This window comes from Echiichthys vipera (genome assembly GCF_963691815.1).
Source record: "Echiichthys vipera genome assembly, chromosome: 17".
Taxonomy (NCBI): domain Eukaryota; kingdom Metazoa; phylum Chordata; class Actinopteri; order Perciformes; family Trachinidae; genus Echiichthys; species Echiichthys vipera.
Window position 1 is genome coordinate 3368689 of NC_139842.1, and position 21990 is coordinate 3390678.

At 41.6% G+C, this 21990-nt stretch overlaps 2 protein-coding genes across 2 annotated transcripts in view; both read left to right on the top strand.

The window, feature by feature from the left end:
• Positions 1-12944, top strand: part of LOC310959739 (uncharacterized protein) — a 28465-nt gene extending 15521 nt beyond the window's left edge. The window contains exons 9-22 of the mRNA XM_083931199.1: positions 676-774; positions 1986-2042; positions 2131-2199; positions 2289-2378; positions 2458-2567; positions 3647-4130; positions 5033-5107; positions 5197-7164; positions 7335-7482; positions 8290-8407; positions 8516-8675; positions 9721-9822; positions 11858-11944; positions 12455-12944. Of these exons, the coding sequence (XP_083787325.1) occupies positions 676-774; positions 1986-2042; positions 2131-2199; positions 2289-2378; positions 2458-2567; positions 3647-4130; positions 5033-5107; positions 5197-7164; positions 7335-7482; positions 8290-8407; positions 8516-8675; positions 9721-9822; positions 11858-11944; positions 12455-12595 (3708 nt within the window). The 3' untranslated portion in view covers positions 12596-12944. The remainder of the gene's footprint in view (positions 1-675; positions 775-1985; positions 2043-2130; positions 2200-2288; positions 2379-2457; positions 2568-3646; positions 4131-5032; positions 5108-5196; positions 7165-7334; positions 7483-8289; positions 8408-8515; positions 8676-9720; positions 9823-11857; positions 11945-12454) is intronic.
• A 1244-nt stretch (positions 12945-14188) lies between these two features.
• The window catches only part of LOC310960336 (uncharacterized protein), a 12424-nt gene continuing 4622 nt past the window's right edge, over positions 14189-21990 (top strand). Inside the window, exons 1-3 of the mRNA XM_083932011.1 lie at positions 14189-14481; positions 15511-17444; positions 21383-21476. Of these exons, the coding sequence (XP_083788137.1) occupies positions 15513-17444; positions 21383-21476 (2026 nt within the window). The 5' untranslated portion in view covers positions 14189-14481; positions 15511-15512. The remainder of the gene's footprint in view (positions 14482-15510; positions 17445-21382; positions 21477-21990) is intronic.

Below are 21990 nucleotides of genomic sequence, written 5' to 3' on the forward strand. Positions count from 1 at the left end.
TTTAAAACATTGTGTCCAATGTTTTTTCTATTGTTTTTCGTGTTGTGTCGTGCTCGGCGCTCGGGCACGGACTCAGGAACGCAAAGATTTCCACATCCTGTAAGTCGTCCCGCGCAAAATCATCCCATGGTCTTTTTCGGCAATCCGGGAGAGTCGCTAACAGCCGGACGTGGCTAACAGTGATTAGCTCGGGGCAGTACGGTGAAGACATTCAAAGGTCTTTTTTAACCACTAATGCTGCTGAAAATAACAGCAAACCTCTGCAGCAGCATGAGAAGAGTCCCTACACACAAAACAAAGCAGCAACAACGTAGTTAGTGAAGCCAGAGAAGACGAAGTTTCCACTGAATGGGGGGATTGGGGTTTTTAAACTGACCTTGTGTTTCGCGTTATGTGAGATTCTTGTGCCTCTTTGTCTGTAACTATGTCGTTTTGTCCGGGTCTTCCTTAAAGAATAGATTCTTACAGCATCAATGGGACTCTCTTGGTTACGTAAAGGTTAAATATAATAAAATAAAACACAAACTAATCAGTGAAGTTAGCGGTAGACCTTCAACTCTTGTGTTTTCTGAGGTAAAACTAGGAGAGAGAATAGATCACAGCTTCACTTCCCTCCGTATATAATAATAATGCAGCGTGATATGTTTAGTTTTTATCGTCTGATGTTTCCCACAGAAGCTCCCGTCGTGCGGAGACGTCGCTCAGCTCACCGCGCCTCCACCTCAGAGAAGATCCAAGTCTCTGGACCGCAGGACGACCGACACCGTCATGACGGTGAGTCACCGAACACATTATTTTACCAACAAATTAAAACATTAAACATCATTATTTATGGCTGTGAATCAAATCTGCACCAGGAGGCAGTGAATTACAAGTATTCAGATACTTTACTGAAGTGAAAGTGCCGACGTCAAACTGTCAAAATAATAAATGTCACTTTGTGTTTTAATAAATAAGGAAAAGAAGAAACAATTTCAATAGTTTTGAGCTTTTTTAACTTGTTTATTTTACTCATATTTTTTATTTTTTTACTTTATTTTATTCTATTAATTATTATGCATGTTTGTTTAATTAATTATTGTTATGTATTTATTTTATGTATTTTAATTATATAATTATAATTTTATTTAGTATCATTATTATTAGTATTACAGGGAATTTTTTTATTTTATATATATATATATATATATAAATTATTATGTTGGGTTTTGTATTATGGTTTTATTTTTTATTATTAAGATTTTTTATTATTACTGTTATTATTATTGATTTTATGAATATTTATTATTATTATGTATTTATTTTATTTTTAACTATTTTATTTATTATTGTTATTTATTTATTTTATGTATTATTCTAATTATATAATTATAATTTTATTTTATTAGTATTAAAGTGATTTTATTTACTTTATATATATTATTATGTTGGCTTTTGTATTAGTATGTATTTATTTTTTAGTATTAAGATTTGTCTTATTATTATTACTTTAATTATTGATTTAATGAATATTTATTATTATGTATTTATTTTGTTTTTAACTATTTTATTTATTATTGTGATTTATTTATTTAGTTTATTTCAGATACTTTACTGAAGTAAAAGTGCTGATATCACACAATAAAAATACTTTTACCTGCGTTCAAAATGTCACTTTTGTTATAATAAAGAAGAAAATAATATTAATTTATTATATTTAATCATATTTAATAAAAGTATTTCTTTGCAAAATGTCCTTAAAGTTGCAGAGGAATTATTAGAATAGGTAAAGTTTTAGGTTAAGTTTATTATCATAAATTATTTATATTCTTTAGTTTAATCTGTAAATAAAATGATATCTTCTTTTTCTCCAGCTGTGAAAAAAGCAGTAAAGTAAAAAGCATTAAATTATGAAATGTAGTGAAGTAAAAATAACGAAGAACTGAATAAAAATAAACCTTTTCTTCTAAAACGACCCAATAAAAAAGTGTTTTTTCCTTTTACAGCCGGATTTATTAAACTTTAAAAAAGGCTGGATGGTGAAACTGGATGAAAACGAGCAGGTAAAACATTTCTTAAGTGAATTAAAGTGATTTAAATTCTTCTTTACATGTTGTTTTTAAATTAATTTGTCTTTTTGTTTCCGTCCAGTGGAAGAAATCCTGGTTCGTGTTGTCGACGGACAGCCTGCGCTTCTACAAGGACTCAGTCGCCGAGGAGGTTTGTTAAATTTACGTTTTTTAAACATAAAATACAAATAAAAGTGTTAAACTCAGGACGTTTAAGTGTGTTCTGCTCTCCTGTGTCAGGCTTCGGACCTCGAGGGAGAAATCGACCTGACGAAGTGTTTTAACGTGTCGGAGTTTCCGGTGCAGAGGAACTACGGCTTTCAGATCCACGTAAGGAAACTAACAACGCTCACACGGCGTCTTCTGCGTTCACTCAAAGTTAAACCACATGTTTTAACTTTTATTCTAGACTCCAAAGGGCGTCTTCACGCTGTCGGCCATGACGTCAGGGATCCGCAGGAACTGGATCCAGGCCCTGATGAAAAACGTCCGTGCGGCTAACGCCCCCGACGTAGCGAGGTAAGAGCCTGTTATAATACTCTGTGGGGCGGCGTTTACAGGGGGTGTGAATAAGAAGAAACAATTAAGCATTATTATTATTATTATTTATTAGTTTTAAGAATTATTAATTTGTTTTTTACTAGTGTTATTCCTATTTTTTCTTTTAATTTATTATTTATTTTATTGTATTTATTATGTATTTATTTGTTTCGTTTATTATTATTTTGTATTTACTTATTAAATAATTTCCCAGTCTGGGATCATTAAAGTAATTCTATTCTATTCTATTCATTTATTGTATTAGTTTTATTTATTTTTACATTATTATATTGTGGGTTTTATTATTATGTATTTATTGTATTTATTATGATTTATTTATTTTATTTTTTATCATTTATTAATTGGACCGTATTGTATTAATTATAGATATTTATTTATTGTATTTATTTTATATATTTATATATATTATCATTATTAGTATTAATTTTATTAATGATTTAATTATAATGTATTTATATTATATATATATTATTATGCTGTTTTTTTGTTATGTATTTATTTATAGTTATTCATTTACTTGATCTATTATTATTCAATAATTTTATTAATTATATTTATTATTTATTTTAGTGATTTATTGATGTTTATTCATGTATTCTTTGTATTATCCTAATTATTATTAATTTTATTAATGATTTTTATTATTACGTATTTATTTATTTAACTTAATTATTAATAATTAATTGATTATTTTTTATTTTTATTTATTATTTTATTTATTTTGTGATTTATTCATTTATTTAGTTTTATTCATTATTTGTATTATTTATTAATAAGTTGTTATAACAAACATCTGGTAAATTATATGATCATATAATCTATGGGTTTGCCTCCAATTATTGTGCTTTAAATGGTTTATTCTATAATACAATAATATACTGGAGAAATATATATATATTTATTTTTTAAATCACCATGAAACACATTTTAAACAGTTAAATGTTTCATCAGAATCACTGACGATGAAATAATCGACTAATTGTTTGATCTTCTCTCTACATGGGGGCATTTCCCTCACACCTGCGTGCTGCGTGCAGTTTACCCGTCCACCGCGCTCCCTGCAGCGCACCTGAAGCTCTCCCCAAACCCGACGTGACCCAGGACTCCTCCGCGCCTGAGACGGACCCTCGCCCCAAACACAAGAGCGTGACGGAGAGGCGGCGGGAGGGACGCTACAAAACCTTTGACTGGGCCGAGTTCAGGGATCCTCAGAGGACCAAAGCTCAGTGCTCGCTGGAGCCGGGCGACCTGGAGAGGAGGAAGAGGAGGGAGGAGAGGAGGAGGAGGTACGAGAGCGCGCTGGGCTTCCCTCTGGGCTGGGGGGCGGCGGTGGTGGGGGGCAGAGCTGCGGACGCCAGAGCGCTGAGTCCGAAGTCGCGGCAGGAGGTGGAGGAAGAGATCGAAGCGTGCTGGAGGAAGGTGGAGAAGACGGCATTCAGACCGGAGAGGAGGGTCCCGCTGATGGCCGAGGCCAGAGACTCCGCGGAGGTGGAGAAGCTGCTGGAGGGCTACGGGGACGGGGTGAGTCCTAGTCCACGTGTTATAATAATAATTATTTATTTATTTATTCTTTTTATTTTGTATTAGTATTATTACTTATTTATTTATTGTTACTTTTATGATATATTTTTTTATATTATTTACCAAAAATAAAATGAGCCCCGTCAATAGACTCACATGCAGACTTTTATATCCAAAAAGGCTGGAGGTCGTTTGGAAACTGAGGTCGCACTCACACTGTCCATCCGTACCGTGCCCAAGCACGGCTAAAGTTCCTTTGACCAGTGTGAGTGCAACCGTACCGCGTCCAGGAGCGGCACGCTGGCTGTCCACGGCCCGTTTGGGAGAGGTGGGCTTTTGTAAAGCACGTTTGCACGTGTACGAGCACGTGCGTGCGCACGTGTACGAGCACGAGGCCTACGGCGGTTCTGAGGTCATTTCCTGTGCGCCTGTTGGGACATAGAAAAAAGAAGGAGGGACCATGCGCGGACATTTAAAACAATGGCGGTGAAAGGTTCACGTTGGTGTGATGCGGAGGTGGAGTGTTTACTGCAGATTTGGTCGATGAAGAGATTCAAAAACAGTCGACAAGACGCACAAAAACTCTGAGGTCTACGGAAAGATCTGGAAACAAAGCCACGCATCGCCATGACGTCATCAATGCGTGTGACGTGTAACGGCGTGATGACGTATAGGCAGCAAGAAGCATTCTCCGAGGCCCAGGTAGTGTGAGTACAAACGGGCCTGGAGGGGGGGACAAGGACCCTAAAGCACGGGGCACGGGACGGAGGCACAGTGGGAGGGCGCCCGTAATCAATGACACCAATCTTGAAAATGTGCTGATTGTTTACATCTGTGTAAAAGTACAATTATAGCGTTTATTAACGTCTATTTATTAATATTAACCTGTTTGTCTGTTGAAGGTGGAGGCTCTGAGGGCTCTGAGGGTGCAGCTGGCCGAGTCGGAGCGTCGCAGACTGGAGCTGGAACAGCAGCAGGTCGGCCACGTGTTGCACCTCAGCTACTTTTACTGTGTTTTATATCTGTGCGTTCTCTAACGCTTCCTTCCTCTGTCGTCTCCTCTCAGCTGGACCAGCCTCGGACTTCCAGAGCACATTCTCCGTCATTGGACACAAATGGAAACGACTTAAACGGGCGCACGCAGACGGACGAAGACACCACACAACAGCAGAACATCATCATCAGCACGCCGAGCATCTGGCTGCACGACACCGAGGGCAACTTCACAGAAATGGGAGATTTAGACGCACCTTTGTTATCATCGCCTGCGTCAGACATTCAAGACGTGTTTTCTCAGAGTGACGGAGAAACTGCGGACGTTGCAACGAACAACCAGCAGAATCAGCTGCACAGAGGCGTCAGTGAGGAGCTCCCCAGCGCGGAAACACAGATAAACAACGGAGGATACGGTTCATTCATTCTGGAGACGCCTGCAGAAGGGGGCGACGACGACGACCCGCTGAGCTGCTGCGTGGAGAAACGCATCCTCCCAGACCAGGCGGTGGTGGTGAGGAGGCTTTCCCAGGAGGTGGAGCTGCTCACCAGCCAGAACGAGGCTCTCAACCAGCGCAACCAGGAGATGCTGAACCAGCTGACGGAGGCCGACCGCGAGATAGAGAGGCTGAAAGCGGAGCTTGGAAGCAGGTACACCGAACCCCATCACCTCCCGGAAGTGGAGCAGCTGGGACAAACGAAGGTGGGGGATCTGGAGAGGGAGCTGAACTCCAGGGACCAGCAGCTCCTGGAGGCGCAGACTTTAATCGCCTCCCTGGAGGAGAATCTGAGAGAGATGGAGACGCTGCTGCAGCCGGACTCCCCGACCGAAGCGGAGGAAACGGGACAGGAGAATAAGGGATACCTGCTGCGGTGCTTCGAGGCCACCGAGGCCAAGCTGACGGAGCTGGAGAGGCAGCTCCGCCGGTCAGAAGCGACCTGCGGGGAGCTCCGGACGCGGAATGCGGAGCTGGAGGAAGCTGAGAAAGTTCACAGTCAAACAGCTGCGGAGGCGGAGGCCGACGTCAGGAGGCTGAGCGAGGAGTTTGAGAAGCAGGGGGTGAAAGACGGACGCGTTTCCGGGGAAGAAAGGATCCAGCACGTGATAGACGGCATGATCGTGAGGTTGAAGGCTTTGGAGAAGTTCCTGGAGGTGATCGAGAAGATGGATCTGAGGAAGGAGGAAGAGACGGAGCCGACAGTGGAGGGTCGGCTGAAGTGGGAGGAGGAGTTTTGGAGTTCGCTGCTCGACGAACTGAAGGTCAATCCCACAGAGGAGCTTCTCAGCGAGGCGGCAGAACGCATGGCGCTGGAGAAGCAAATGGTGCTTCTAGGGCAGCGGCTGCTTTCCGAGACGCGCGGCGCAGACGACGGTTTGAAAGACCTCGATATTATTTGGGATACCGCAAGTGAGACGGGTGAGAGCAGGAGATGTGATTTTAATAACAAGTCGTACGACATGGAGCATTTTCGCGGCGTCACTCGGGTGAAGATCTCTCTGCTGAACCGCCTCGCCTCCGACGACGACGCCTGCGACAAACTCCAGCAGGTGGCTCCCTCCTCTGAGCATCCCTGGTCCGGTTTCATCCACTCTGCAGCGACCGAAGCGTTGCACTGCCGCCTTTTGAGTGGGATCCAGCGGAAATACGAGAGGCAGCTGGAGAAACAGCAAGCGCTCGGTTCTTCTCTTATGTGCAGCAAATGTGTCGACTTGACTGAAGAAAACGGCGAGCTGAGAGCGAGACTGTCACGTCTGGAAGAGCCGCAGCCGGGCGAGAAGATGAACCGGTGTTGTCAGACAGAAGAGACTCCACCGCAGGACTCAGATGATGATGATGATGAAAGTGCCGCAGAGGAAGAAGAGGAGACGGAGGAGATAGCAGGTGAAAACACGTACACGGAGCGCTTCGTAGCCCTGAGAAGAAGAGTGGAGGAGCTGGAGGAGCAGCTGGCCGTCATGGCGGAGGAGACGAGAGAAGAGCTTGAAGAGAAAATGAGTTCCCTGCAGACGCAACATGAGGAGGAGACGGAGAAGCTGAAGGTAAGAAAAGAGGGAAGGGTGTGAAATGACAGGATTTTAAGACTGAAGTTATTGTAGATAGTCAGACGCAATTCATAAATTAAAGCGAAACTCGCCCTAAAAATGAAATGAATCCTGGTTTTCATGTGTTTCCACTGAAGCGTTGTTGCCTGAATGTTGACCTCTTTCAGGTCACGTGCGAGCGCTGCTTCGCCTCCATGGAGGAGTCTCACCTGACGTTTGTGGAGCAGCTGCAGCGGCGACACCAACAGGAAGTGGAGCGCCTCCTGGTGGAGCGAGACAGGCTGCTGGAGGAGGAGAGCGCTGCCACGGCAACCGGTGAGGGGAGAGCGTCATTGGACGAGGCAGAAGGAACAACTTCCTGTGGCTTTATCGTGATAATGCTCTGTTTTAGGTTCTGCACGGCTCAAAAAACACACTGAGCGCGGTTTTGTTTCTTTTTAATTATTGTGTCAGGTATAAATAATACGTCCAGCCTGAACCGCCTTAAAAGACAGAGTTTATTAAAAGAGTGTTTTAAAGACTTACCTACTGGCCCCTGTACCAGCTCCTCTCATAGTAAAGTCCATTCAAGTGGATTACCAAAGTCAATCCCAAAGGAAGGAGCCTTAAAAAGCCATTGAGCGTTCTTCCTTCACATTGGAAAACAGCGATGGCTGGGAGAAGGAGGGTGCGCTGCTAAAAAGAGCCGTAGTGAAGCTTATGTCCCATCTCCGTAGAGCCCAGAGCGAGGCTCCGGCAGAGACACAACTCTGCTGCTCACACTTCACACTTTAAAACATTGTGTCCGATGTTTTTTCTTTTGTTTTTTGCGTCGTTTTGTGCTCGGCGCTCCGGCATGGACTCGGGAATGTGACGATTTCTACATCCGGTAAGTCCTCCTGCGTTCACGAGGACCAAAAATGTCACCGGTGTATTTCCGACATAAAATCACCCCATGGTCTTTTTCCAACACATCGGAATTACGCGAGAATTATGTGGCAATTACACATTAACACTTAGCTGACACGTTATTTTGAATTCATATTTGTTCATGCATAACCCGGATATATACCGCATCAAACATTTCTGCCTTTATTTGGTGTAATAACAAGAAACCCTGCCTCTTTCTTCTTCCTCTCTCAGCCATCGCAGCCATCGAGAACGCTCACCGCGAGGAGCTGCAGAGGGAGGCGCAGCGGAGGAGTCTGTCAGAGAACAGCAGCGGGAACAACCACCTGCAGGACGTACGCAGACAGCACAGGTGCGTCTCATGTGACTCTATATTTATCGTGTTGTTTGGCTTTGCAGGAGGGAAAAACTGCTCTTATGGTTGTGTTTATAAATGTTGAATCCGTGTGTGTTTGTGAAGCGAGGAGCTGGCGTCGTACCAGCGGGAGCTCGAGGTTCTGTCGCAGCAGTTCTCTCTGAAGTGTCTGGAGAATGTGCATCTTGTTCAGGCTCTGGACGCCGAGAGGAAGGCGTTGTGTCAGTGCCAGCAGGAGAACCAGGACCTGAGGACCAGGAACCAGGTGACAGCTCACAAACTTCAATACAAACGTTTTTCAGCTCAGGACCCAAAGGAGAGAAGCGAGTTCCTAATGTGGGACCCAGACGTACAAAAATACATCCTGATTTCCATCATCTTCATCTTTACTGTGTAAACTACAGACAAACAACACAACAAACTATATTCAGACAATCAACAGGCTTCGTACGGGTGCTTGAAATCCTTGAAAACGCTTGAATTCTAATGTCAGCTAAAAAAAAGGTTAGAAGACGTCCTTACCATACAACTAACCTGTCTGACTAGAAGAAACTTTAACTTTCAAAATAGATAAAGAAGACATTAGGAATACAATCGATCTAATGTGGTTTCAAGGTTTGAAAAGTGCTTGAATTTTGGATAAAGTGCTTGAACATGCTTGAAACTGTATCCACATTTTTTCATTGCGCCCCCGTGTGGGAATATTTCGTGGCCCTTCGAGTAGAAGCCTGTGTGAAAAAGTCATTCATGACCGCCGTCCTCTCTTGTATCAGTCTCAGCGCGTCAAACGACGGTGCTCTGGGAGACTTGCTCCACGCGCTCCCTGTAGCTGCGCGGCCACAACTCTCCGCACGCTCCCGCTACGTTCTTCTTCTTGGGTTTCTGAATCCTCTTGGCAGCAGCTCGCTAAGCTCAGCTCTGTTGTTGTTCTCAATCGTTTCAGTGGTTAAATCTGTGGTTTAATCACCACCGCAATGTCTGTTTCTACTCTAAAAAACTAAAGGTTTACACAGAAAACCATCAGTTCAACAGGGAACGGACAGAGAAGTTTTAGTTTCTGTTACTGAAAGAAACGACTGGATCGGCCTCATTCATCCGAACCACGATCCGACCAAAATAAAACCCGTCTCCGTGTCTGATTTGATGTGTTTTAAAGCCAAAAAGGACCCCGGGGTTTCATTTTTACGGGACTCACACTTTAAATTTGCTGAGTGTAATTTAAAGGTTCTTACAAATTGTTGTGAAAGTTGTTTTTTTGGTAGAAAAATGTGACATTTGATGTTTAAACATGTGTTTATATTCAACAACAGGAGCTGAGCGGTCACCTGGCAGCAGAGATCACCAGACTCTGCTCTCTGGCGAAGCAGGACGCTCTGCCGCTCAGCCGGGGGATGGACGCGTACGAGCTGGAGGTACGTCCTCTCTTTTTAAGTCACGCTCGTGTGGAGACGAGGGAAAAGGAACGCAGCGAATAACGAGACGGAAAGGGTTGAAGATGAAAAGCAGAGAGTTGTTAGAGTTGTTGTTTTAGAGAAAAGGAAACCAGTACTCGTGTCTGCAGGACGATTTGAGTTCAGCTTCATCTTCAGCTCATTAATATAAAATATTATGACTTTGAAGAGATGGGCACAACCACACAAGAGTTTATGTGGACAACTTTAAATAGAATTATACTTTTTAAATGGATAGGTAGGTAGATAGATAGATGGACGGATGGGTGGGTAGGTAGATAGGTAGGTGGGTGGATGGATGGATAGGTGGGTGGGTGGGTGGATGGATGGATGGGTGAGTGGGTGGGTGGATGGATGGGTGGGTGGGTGGGTGGATGGATGGATGGGTGAGTGGGTGGGTGGATGGATGGGTGGGTGGGTGGGTGGATGGATGGGTGGGTGGGTAGGTAGATGGATGGGTGGGTGGGTGGATGGGTGGATGGATGGATGGATGGGTTGGTGGGTGGTTGGTTGGGTGGGTGGATGGATGGATGGGTTGGTGGGGGGCTGGGTAGATGGGTGGATGGACGGGTGGGTGTATGGGTGGATGGATGGATGGATGGGACGATGGATGGATGGGTGGGTGGGTTGGTGGATGGATGGATGGATGGGTGGATGGATGGATGGGTGGGTAGATGGATGGATAGATAGGTAGGTGGGTGGGTGGATGGGTGGGTGGGTGAATGGGTGGATGGATGGGTGGGTAGGTGGATGGATGGGTTGGTGGATGGATGGGTGGATGGATGGATGGATGGATGGATAGGTGGGTGGATGGGTGGGTGGATGGATGGATGGGTGGGTGGGTGGGTAGGTGGATGGATGGATGGATGGGTGGATGGATGGATGGATGGGTGGGTGGATGGATGGATGGATGGGTGGGTGGATGGATGGATGGATGGATGGATAGGTGGATGGATGAATGGTTGGATGGATGGGTGGGTGGATGGATGGGTGGGTGGATGGATGGATGGGTGGATGGATGGATGGATGGATGGATGGATGGATGGATGGATGGATAGGTGGATGGATGAATGGTTGGATGGGTGGGTGGATGGATGGATGGGTGGGTGGATGGATGGATGGGTGGGTGGGTGGATGGATGGATGGATGGATAGGTGGATGGATGGGTAGGTGGATGGATGGATAGATGGATGGGTGGGTGGATGGATGGGTGGGTGGATGGATGGATGGTTGGGTGGATAGGTGGATGGATGGGTAGGTGGATGGATGGATAGATGGATGGGTGGGTGGATGGATGGGTGGGTGGATGGATGGATGGTTGGGTGGATGGATGGTTGGATGAATGGATGGATTGATAACTTAATTTATCCCTGAGGTGAAATGAGGTCGTCGTAGCAGCGGTACAAAACAATCAGAAATATAAATTAAACTACAATAAAACACAATAAAAGTCCAAAACAGGGACATTTTAATAATCTCAACGGTGGAATTTATATATTTAAGTATTTCCTTTTCATGTTACGACAGTTCACAGGAATTTATGGTATTTTTTATTTCACAGCTGTCGTTACAAGTTCAGTGTGTGGCTCCGTCCTGTGTTCACTCTTAGTAATTACAATAGAAATGTTCTTTTATTTTATTAAAACAAGATAATCCAGTTAAAAAGATTATTGTGCCTTGTTTTTCTTGTGTTATAAATCCAACTTTCCCAGACAGCTGTGAACTTTCTTACATAAGTGATTAATTATCTAACTTATAAACATATTTGTATATTATTTATTTTATTTTCTATTTGTTTTTCAGTTTAATTAAATCAAAGTATTAAACGCGTGATGTTTCTAACCTCAGTGAATCACCGAACACCATCGACCCTCGAATAAACGCTTTAAAAGTGTCATTGTATATATTATATATAAGTATTTAAAGTTATTTTATCCTTTCACCTTTTCTGAAGACATGAAGCTGATTATTATTTTTATTATTTTATTTATTTCAGATCACGCTGCGAGTGAAAGAGTCTGAGGTTCAGTGTCTGAAGCAGGAGATCACGTCTCTGAGGGACGACCTGCAGACGGCACAGAGGGTGAGCGTCACACACCTTTATCATCTTCAGCCTCTTATCCGGGGTCGGGTCTCGGGGGCAGCAGCTTTAGCAGGGGACCCCAAACTTCCCTTTCCTGGGCCACATTAACCAGCTCTAACTGGGGGATCCTGAGGCGTTCCCAGGCCAGTGTGGAGATCTAATCTCTCCACCTGGTCCTGGGTCTTCCCCGAGGCCTCCTCCCAGCTGGACGTGCCTGGAACACCTCCCTAGGGAGGCGCCCAGGGTTCATCCTTACCAGATGATCCTGAACCACCTCAACTGGCTCCTTTCAACGCAAAGGAGCAGCGGCTCTACTCCGAGTTCCTCACGGATGCTGAACTTCTCCCCCTCTCTCTAAGGGAGACTCCAGACCCCCTCCTGAGGAAACACAGTTCACACGCTTGTACCCAGCTCATTTTAGCAACTTTAAACTTTATTTATTTCTTCTCTGCTTTTAACTGTTTTTGTGTCGTTTTTAAAAAAATGTTTTGTCATTTTGCGCCTTTACAGGACAAGAGGAACGCCACGAAGAAGTACAAAGATCTGTACGCGGAGCTGAGCATCACGAGGGCGAAAGCCGAGCGAGAGACGGACGAGCTGAGAGGAAACCTGCGCCGCGCTCACCACGCTCTGCACCAAACACCGCCCTGAAACACCACCCTGAAACACCACAGTGGAACGCCGCCCTGAAACGCTGCCCTGAAACGCCACCCTGAAACACCACCCTGAAGTGCCACAGTGAAGCGCCACAGTGAAGCGCCACCCTGAAACGCCACCCTCGCCTTCTTCCTGTAGATGTACCCGCAAGAAACATGTTTATAATTTTTAAAACTCCCACTTTACACCTTTTTATCTTAAAAAATGTTTATTTTGTGTATCATGTCTGGAACTATTATTAATTTTTAAAATTTCTATGGGGATGTAAAATGTTATTTTGTAATATACGTATTTCCCAAATATTATTAAAAATAAAGTGGTTTTGTTGTTTTTATGTAAATAATTTCTGTACAGCCTTTTTATTATTATTATTATTGTTGTTGTTGTTGTTGTTACACTTTAATGTGTGTTCTCACTCTTCCTCTACTGTACGAGTCGTCATTAAACTGTTTATAATCAATTAAATCATTTAAATATATTTTATTTTTATCATTTATTTATTTTATTTTATTATTTAATACAGGTAAACAGTCGCCTACACAAAACACACACACGGCAACATGATGATGAGACAATTTAAACACAAAAAACACAAAAATAAAATAAAGACAAAATAAAATGATTAAGATCCTTCACAAATGGAAACAGTTTTGTTGATAGTACGGTTATATTTACAAACTGTAATAAACATTTATTTTGTTTTATTGTCTTTCTTCCCTGTTTATTGTTGTGTTGTGCTTCTATTTTAATGGTTTGTTACAATTTTTTTAAGAAATTAGATTCAAATGAGTTCTTTATTTAGATTTAAATATCAACATTTCACCAAACAGAATCTATTTTTAGACATTTTGCATCTTTTTGTGGTGGTTTGCATCTATTTTTAGTCATTTTGCATCTTTTTGTGGTGGTTTGCATCTATTTTTAGTCATTTTGCATCTTTTTGTGGTGGTTTTCCATCTTTTTGTGGTGGTTTTACATCTATTTTTAGTAATTTTGCATCTTTTTGTGGTGGTTTGCATCTATTTTTAGTCATTTTGCATCTTTTTGTGGTGGTTTTCCATCTTTTTGTGGTGGTTTTACATCTATTTTTAGTAATTTTGCATCTTTTTGTGGTGGTTTTGCATCTTTTTGTGGTGGTTTTACATCTTTTTGTGGTGGTTTTACATCTATTTTTAGTAATTTTGCATCTTTTTGTGGTGGTTTTGCATCTTTTTTTAGTCATTTTGCATCTTTTTGTGGTGGTTTTGCATCTTTTTGTGGTGGTTTTGCATCTGTTTTTAGTCATTTTGCATCTTTTTGTGGTGGTTTTGCATCTATTTTTAGTCATTTTGCATCTTTTTGTGGTGGTTTTGCATCTATTTGTAGTCATTTTGCATCTTTTTGTGGTGGTTTTGCATCTATTTGTAGTCATTTTGCATCTTTTTGTGGTGGTTTTGCATCTATTTGTAGTCATTTTGCATCTTTTTGGGGTGATTTTGCATCTTTTTGGGGTGATTTTGCGCCTTTATTTTGAAAGCGCGCCGTTCTCTTCCGGTGTCAGCCTGGTGCTTCTGTGTGACTTGACTGGGGAAAAGATGGACTCCATGATGAACTTTGAAATACCAACAGTAGCCGGGGGCTCCTAACCGCCCGACGCCGCTCAGTTAATCCCGTAAAAACATGTTTACGCGTCGTTACCGCGTCGAGTGTCGCTTCCGTTTTGAATTAGCTTAGCGGGCTAACGTTAGCTAGCATGGAGCCGCTGCCTCTGTTGACATCCAGCCCTGGTGATGACGGGCCCGGAGAGGTGTGTTAGCTAACCCAGAAACACGACCTGTGAGAGGGGGAAGAGTCCTCCCACAGCCCGCTGTCAGGACCTCCGGAGGGGCTGCTACCTCAGGGTGAGACCCCGGCCCGTGTACACGTCAGGACGTCACTGTGCACTTATTATGAGTTATACCTGTTACACTAACCGCTGTTACCTGTGCACGGGCCTACCTGTTAACGTGTTAGAAACCCCAGTTTAAACACTTGCACGGGCGGAGTCTGAGTCAATGGGGCCCCGGGCACAGGTGTGTAAGAGCCCCCCACTCCAGTCTGCAGTAGGAGTCTACTTTTAGTCTTTTTGTTTCTCTTTGTGGTCATTTTACGTCTATTTTAGTTGTTTTGCATCTATTTTTAGTCATTTTGCATCTTTTTGAGATGGTTTGCATCTAATTTTGGTAATTTTGCATCTTTTTGAGATCGTTTTGCATCTATTTCTAGTCATTTTGCATCTTTGTGTGGGGGTTTTGCATCTATTTTTTGTCATTTTGCATCTTTTTGTGTTGGTTGTGCATCTATTTTTAGTCATTTTGCATCTTTTTTAAATAGTTTTGCATCTATTTCCATCATTTTGTATCGTTTTGTGGGTTTTTTGTCTATTTACAATCTAATTTTGGTAATTTTGCATCTTTTTGTGGTGGTTTTGCATCTATTTTTAGTCATTTTGCATCTTTTGTGGTCGTTTGCATCTATTTTTAGTTATTTTGCATCTGTTTATGGTGGTTTTGCATCTATTTTAAGACATTTTGCATCTTTTTGTGGTGGTTTTGCATCTAATTTTGGTAATTTTGCATCATTTTGAGATTGTTTTGCACTTATTTCCATAATTTTGTATCGTTTTGTGGGGGTTTTGTCCATTTTCAAGGTAATTTGGGTAATTTTGCATCTTTTTGTGGTGGTTTTGCATCTATTTTTAGTCATTTTGCATCTTTTTGTCGTCATTATACGTTTCTATGTTTTGAAATGACCACAGAGAGAAACAAAATATCTACTATTAATCACTTTGCGTATCTTTGTCGTCATGAATGTCTGCCGTGTTTGTAGGAATAAAATGTTCTGACATCAAAATCAAATAACCCCCAGCTATTAATGTGTGTGTGTTGCAGTGATGGAAGTGTCCCCTCAGGATCCATCTCTCATGGCGATGGACCTGTCAAAGGGCTACTCAGTCAACCCCCTGACCCGCAGCCACGCCGAAGCCATGGACCTGGCAAAGAAGCCCGAGTGGTACCACAGATGCCCGGCGAGCTGCAACACCGAGATCAGCTCCCCGTTCAGATCCAGAGCCTCGTCCTCCTACAACTCTCAGCTGCACCCTGAGCTGGGCGCGCCGGTCCACTGCAGGGACATGGAGCAGGGCGCCCAGGCGTTGGGCAACTACATGAATTCGACACTAGCTTCGGGGTTGGATCTGTACCGCGACGGAGTTCACAGCAACCTGTGGCATCCTGGTTTCTACGGGCCAAGCGACCAAACCGGCGGACCAGCCCCCGAAAGCAGCGGCGGAGAGGAGAGCGACAGCGGCAGCGGCTCCGACGTCATTTTCCTCGTGTCCTCGGCGAAGGAGCCGCTCATGTGCGGCTCCTTCATCCAGGACAGCGTGAGGCACATCGTGGAGCCCCTGTCTCCGGCCGTGTCCTCGCTGGATGAAGGGCAAAGCTGCTATCACCTACCTCAGCCTCTGAGCTCCCCGAGCCCCGACAGCTCGTACTCGGAGGACTCCTCGGACAGCTCGGTGGACATTCCTGTTCATCACACCAGGCCCGTAGTGCTGCTGTCAGACCTCGGCGCCGTCTACGGCAACCGCGCCGAATCTCCCGTGGATATTTCGAGCGACGACAGCGACGTCATCGAAGTTTCGGTCACCAACGAAAAGAAGAAAAGCTTTTCTTGTAAGAAGAGTCGGGCGAGGGAAACTCCTCCTCAGAGCGAGGAGGAGAAAGCTCCACGGAGAGGCGTCCGACGTAGCACCAGAATCAGGAGGCCCGTGTCTGAAATACCGCAGTTTACCTGCGGCGGGTCTCGCCACAGTCTGAGGAGACAGGCGAAAAACGACGCGGTGGGTATTTATAACGAAAGTTGCGATTCCGACGACCTGATGGAGTACGCGGTGAGGTTGTCCACCTCGGAGGCAGACGAGTCGGCGATGCAGCTGAACGTGCCCCAAAGAGTGAGCAGTCACTCCGAGGAGTCTGACGTGGACGCTCGGGCGGAGGACAGGAAGTCGCCGCAGCAGCCTCGCCGCCAAGCGCCCCGCGCAAAGACCGGCAGTCGTACACGAAAGAAGCCCGTGGCCCTGCGGAACACTATGAGGTTAAGAACTAAACTGAAACAAAAACCAGAGCCGAACGAGAGCAAAACGAACAAAACGAAAGCGGTTGCGAGGCGGAGGAAGAAAGCGCGCCCTCACACCGGACCAAGCGCTCTGTTTTCTCCCAGAGAGCCGGAAATCAAGCTTAAATACGCACAAAAACAGGAAAGAAAGAGCAAGAAGTCGGGGAGTTTTTGCCCTTTTGTTCACGTGAAGAAGAGGATGTGCACCGTCGTTAACTACCACGAGGAGGAGGCGAGCGTGAGGAGCAGCACGGGCCCGCGGCCGCCCAGCTCTCTGTCCGGGTTCGTCCCTAACACGTCCTGTTTCCAGCTGGGCCGCTTCAGCCCGGAGAGCGGGTGTCAAGAGACCCTGTTGTGCTGCCTGTGCGGTCAGACGGCCAACGCCACGGGCCTCGGGGACCTTCACGGTCCGTATCACCCCACCTCCGCTGGCCCGTCCCAGGACCGCAGGGGCGAGCAGAAGGAGGAAGAACTTCCGCTCGTCAGCAGGCGTTCGGTAAATTCATCGGATGATGTTTGCGAGGCGCACGACTGCTCCGCGGTCAAAGGTGTTCCCGAGAGCGAGGACCGCTCCCTCCCGAAGGTGCCTCCGCGTCTGGACGAGGGCTGGATCCACGAGGACTGCGGGATCTGGTCCGCCGGCGTCTTCCTGGTCAGAGGGAAGCTGTACGGGCTGGAGGAGGCGGCTCGGCTCGCCCAAGATACAGTGAGTGACCTTTCACACCTCTGTGGGGGCGTTCATATTTTTGTATGTGATTCTGCATAGATAAAGGTTTTTAGTCATTTTGCATCTTTTTGTGGTGGTTTTGCATCTATTTTTAGTCATTTTGCATCTTTTTGTGGTGGTTTTGCATCTATTCTTAGTCATTTTGCATCTTTTTGTGGTGGTTTGCATCTATTTTTAGTCATTTTGCATCTTTTTGTGGTGGTTTTGCATCTAATTTTAGTCATTTTGCATCTTTTTATGGTGGTTTTGCATCTATTTTTAGTCATTTTGCATCTTTTTGTGGTGGTTTTGCATCTATTTTTAGTCATTTTGCATCTTTTTGTGGTGGTTTTGCATCTATTTTTAGTCATTTTGCATCTTTTTGTGGTGGTTTTGCATCTATTTTTAGTCATTTTGCATCTTTTTGAGATGGTTTTGCATCTATTTTTAGTCATTTTGCATCTTTTTGTGGTGGTTTTGCATCTATTTTTAGTCATTTTGCATCTTTTTGTGGTGGTTTTGCATCTATTTTTAGTCATTTTGCATCTTTTTGTGGTGGTTTTGCATCTATTTTTAGTCATTTTGCATCTTTTTGTGGTGGTTTTGCATCTATTTTTAGTCATTTTGCATCTTTTTGTGGTGGTTTTGCATCTATTTTTAGTCATTTTGCATCTTTTTGTGGTGGTTTTGCATCTATTTTTAGTCATTTTGCATCTTTTTGTGGTGGTTTTGCATCTATTTTTAGTCATTTTGCATCTTTTTGTGGTGGTTTTGCATCTATTTTTAGTCATTTTGCATCTTTTTGTGGTGGTTTTGCATCTATTTTTAGTCATTTTGCATCTTTTTGTGGTGGTTTTGCATCTATTTTTAGTCATTTTGCATCTTTTTGTGGTGGTTTTGCATCTATTTTTAGTCATTTTGCATCTTTTTGAGATGGTTTTGCATCTATTTTTAGTCATTTTGCATCTTTTTGTGGTGGTTTTGCATCTATTTTTAGTCATTTTGCATCTTTTTGTGGTGGTTTTGCATCTATTTTTAGTCATTTTGCATCTTTTTGTGGTGGTTTTGCATCTATTTTTAGTCATTTTGCATCTTTTTGTGGTGGTTTTGCATCTATTTTTAGTCATTTTGCATCTTTTTGTGGTGGTTTTGCATCTATTTTTAGTCATTTTGCATCTTTTTGAGATGGTTTTGCATCTATTTTTAGTCATTTTGCATCTTTTTGAGATGGTTTTGCATCTATTTTTAGTCATTTTGCATCTTTTTGTGGTGGTTTTGCATCTATTTTTAGTCATTTTGCATCTTTTTGTGGTGGTTTTGCATCTATTTTTAGTCATTTTGCATCTTTTTGTGGTGGTTTTGCATCTATTTTTAGTCATTTTGCATCTTTTTGAGATGGTTTTGCATCTATTTTTAGTCATTTTGCATCTTTTCGAGATGGTTTTGCATCTATTTTTAGTCATTTTGCATCTTTTTGTGGTGGTTTTGCATCTAATTTTAGTCATTTTGCATCTTTTTGAGATGGTTTTGCATCTATTTTTAGTCATTTTGCATCTTTTTGAGATGGTATTGCATCTATTTTTAGTCATTTTGCATCTTTTCGAGATGGTTTTGCATCTAATTTTAGTCATTTTGCATCTTTTTGTGGTGGTTTTGCATCTATTTTTAGTCATTTTGCATCTTTTTGAGATGGTTTTGCATCTAATTTTAGTCATTTTGCATCTTTTTGTGGTGGTTTTGCATCTATTTTTAGTCATTTTGCATCTTTTTGTGGTGGTTTTGCATCTATTTTTAGTCATTTTGCATCTTTTTGTGGTGGTTTTGCATCTATTTTTAGTCATTTTGCATCTTTTTGTGGTGGTTTTGCATCTATTTTTAGTCATTTTGCATCTTTTTGTGGTGGTTTTGCATCTATTTTTAGTCATTTTGCATCTTTTTGTGGTGGTTTTGCATCTATTTTTAGTCATTTTGCATCTTTTTGAGATGGTTTTGCATCTATTTTTAGTCATTTTGCATCTTTTTGTTGTTGTTTTGCATCTATTTTTAGTCATTTTGCATCTTTTTGTGGTGGTTTTGCATCTATTTTTAGTCATTTTGCATCTTTTTGTGGTGGTTTTGCATCTATTTTTAGTCATTTTGCATCTTTTTGTGGTGGTTTTGCATCTATTTTTAGTCATTTTGCATCTTTTTGTGGTGGTTTTGCATCTATTTTTAGTCATTTTGCATCTTTTCGTGGTGGTTTTGCATCTATTTTTAGTCATTTTGCATCTTTTTGTGGTGGTTTTGCATCTATTTTTAGTCATTTTGCATCTTTTTGAGATGGTTTTGCATCTATTTTTAGTCATTTTGCATCTTTTTGTGGTGGTTTTGCATCTATTTTTAGTCATTTTGCATCTTTTTGAGATGGTTTTGCATCTATTTTTAGTCATTTTGCATCTTTTTGTGGTGGTTTTGCATCTATTTTTAGTCATTTTGCATCTTTTTGTGGTGGTTTTGCATCTATTTTTAGTCATTTTGCATCTTTTTGTGGTGGTTTTGCATCTATTTTTAGACATTTTGCATCTTTTTGTGGTGGTTTTTCATCTATTTTTAGTCATTTTGCTTCTTTTGTGGTGGTTTTGCATCTATTTTTAGTCATTTTGCATCTTTTTGAGATGGTTTTGCATCTATTTTTAGTCATTTTGCATCTTTTCGAGATGGTTTTGCATCTATTTTTAGTCATTTTGCATCTTTTTGTGGTGGTTTTGCATCTATTTTTAGTCATTTTGCATCTTTTTGTGGTGGTTTTGCATCTATTTTTAGTCATTTTGCATCTTTTTGTGGTGGTTTTGCATCTATTTTTAGTCATTTTGCATCTTTTTGAGATGGTTTTGCATCTATTTTTAGTCATTTTGCATCTTTTCGAGATGGTTTTGCATCTATTTTTAGTCATTTTGCATCTTTTTGTGGTGGTTTTGCATCTATTTTTAGTCATTTTGCATCTTTTTATGGTGGTTTTGCATCTATTTTTAGTCATTTTGCATCTTTTTGAGATGGTTTTGCATCTATTTTTAGTCATTTTGCATCTTTTCGAGATGGTTTTGCATCTATTTTTAGTCATTTTGCATCTTTTTGTGGTGGTTTTGCATCTATTTTTAGTCATTTTGCATCTTTTTGTGGTGGTTTTGCGTCTATTTTTAGACATTCTGCATCTTTTTGTGGTGGTTTTGCATCTATTTTTAGTCATTTTGCATCTTTTTGTGGTGGTTTTGCATCTATTTTTACAAATTTTGCATCTTTTTGTGGTGGTTTTGCATCTATTTTTAGTCATTTTGCATCTTTTTGTGGTGGTTTTGCATCTATTTTTAGTCATTTTGCATCTTTTTGTGGTGGTTTTGCATCTATTTTTAGCCATTTTGCATCTTTTTGTGGTGGTTTTGCATCTATTTTTAGTCATTTTGCATCTTTTTGTGGTGGTTTTGCATCTATTTTTAGTCTTTTTGCATCTTTTTGTGGTGGTTTTGCATCTATTTTTAGTCATTTTGCATCTTTTTGTGGTGGTTTTGCATCTATTTTTAGTCATTTTGCATCTTTTTGAGATGGTTTTGCATCTATTTTTAGTCATTTTGCATCTATTTTTAGTCATTTTGCATCTATTACTCTGTTATTTATTATTATTTTTTATTCAGTTATCACTTATCGCTCCTTCTCACTTATTTAGTTTGTACTTATATTATTTCAATATGCTGCTAAACTGCACGCTGCGTATTGTTGTATATTGTATAAACCTGCGTTTAACCACGATGTCTGTTTCACTCTGTCACATTTAGTTATTATCTTTGTGTTGAAACTGTTGCACAATCATTTCCCTGGGGATAAATAAAGATTCTTGAATCTTAAATCTTAAAATGATGAAAGTGTTTGTTTTTATTCCACTTTGTGCGTTTTTTTCTCTGCAGATTTGTTCAGCGTGTCAGCGGACGGGTGCGATTATGGGATGTTTCCAGAAGGGCTGCAACAGAAACTACCACTACAGATGTGCCGTTCACTCAGGTACGGAGCTAAAGATGACGCAGCTGCAAAGGGATGAAGTAGAAATGCTCATTTTTGTGCTGTTTGTGAATAAGTTGCTCTTATCGTGTGGTTTGTTTGTGTTTACGGGGGAAATGATGTCGTTTATGGACGACAGAAAATAAATAAAGAGGAAATAAATGAGCTGATAAATAAATAAAAATGCTGTTAAATGCACCAAAATAATTCAGAAATCGATTTGTTATAAAGTTAAAAAACTCTAGATAAAATAATAAAAAATCTATCAAATAAATAAAAATAAAAAAGTATTTAAATAATTAAAATGACATTTATACAAATGTAAAAAAATAAATAAGCTAATTACAAATAAATGTAGGCTTTAATTAACTGATAAAATCTGACATAAATTGATTTTTAATTACCTTATTTATTCATTTATTTACATTTTTACCCTTTAATTATTTAAATACATTTTAATATATATTTGTTTTTTTTAATAGATGTTTTTTCTAGTTATTTTTCTAAAAATTATTTA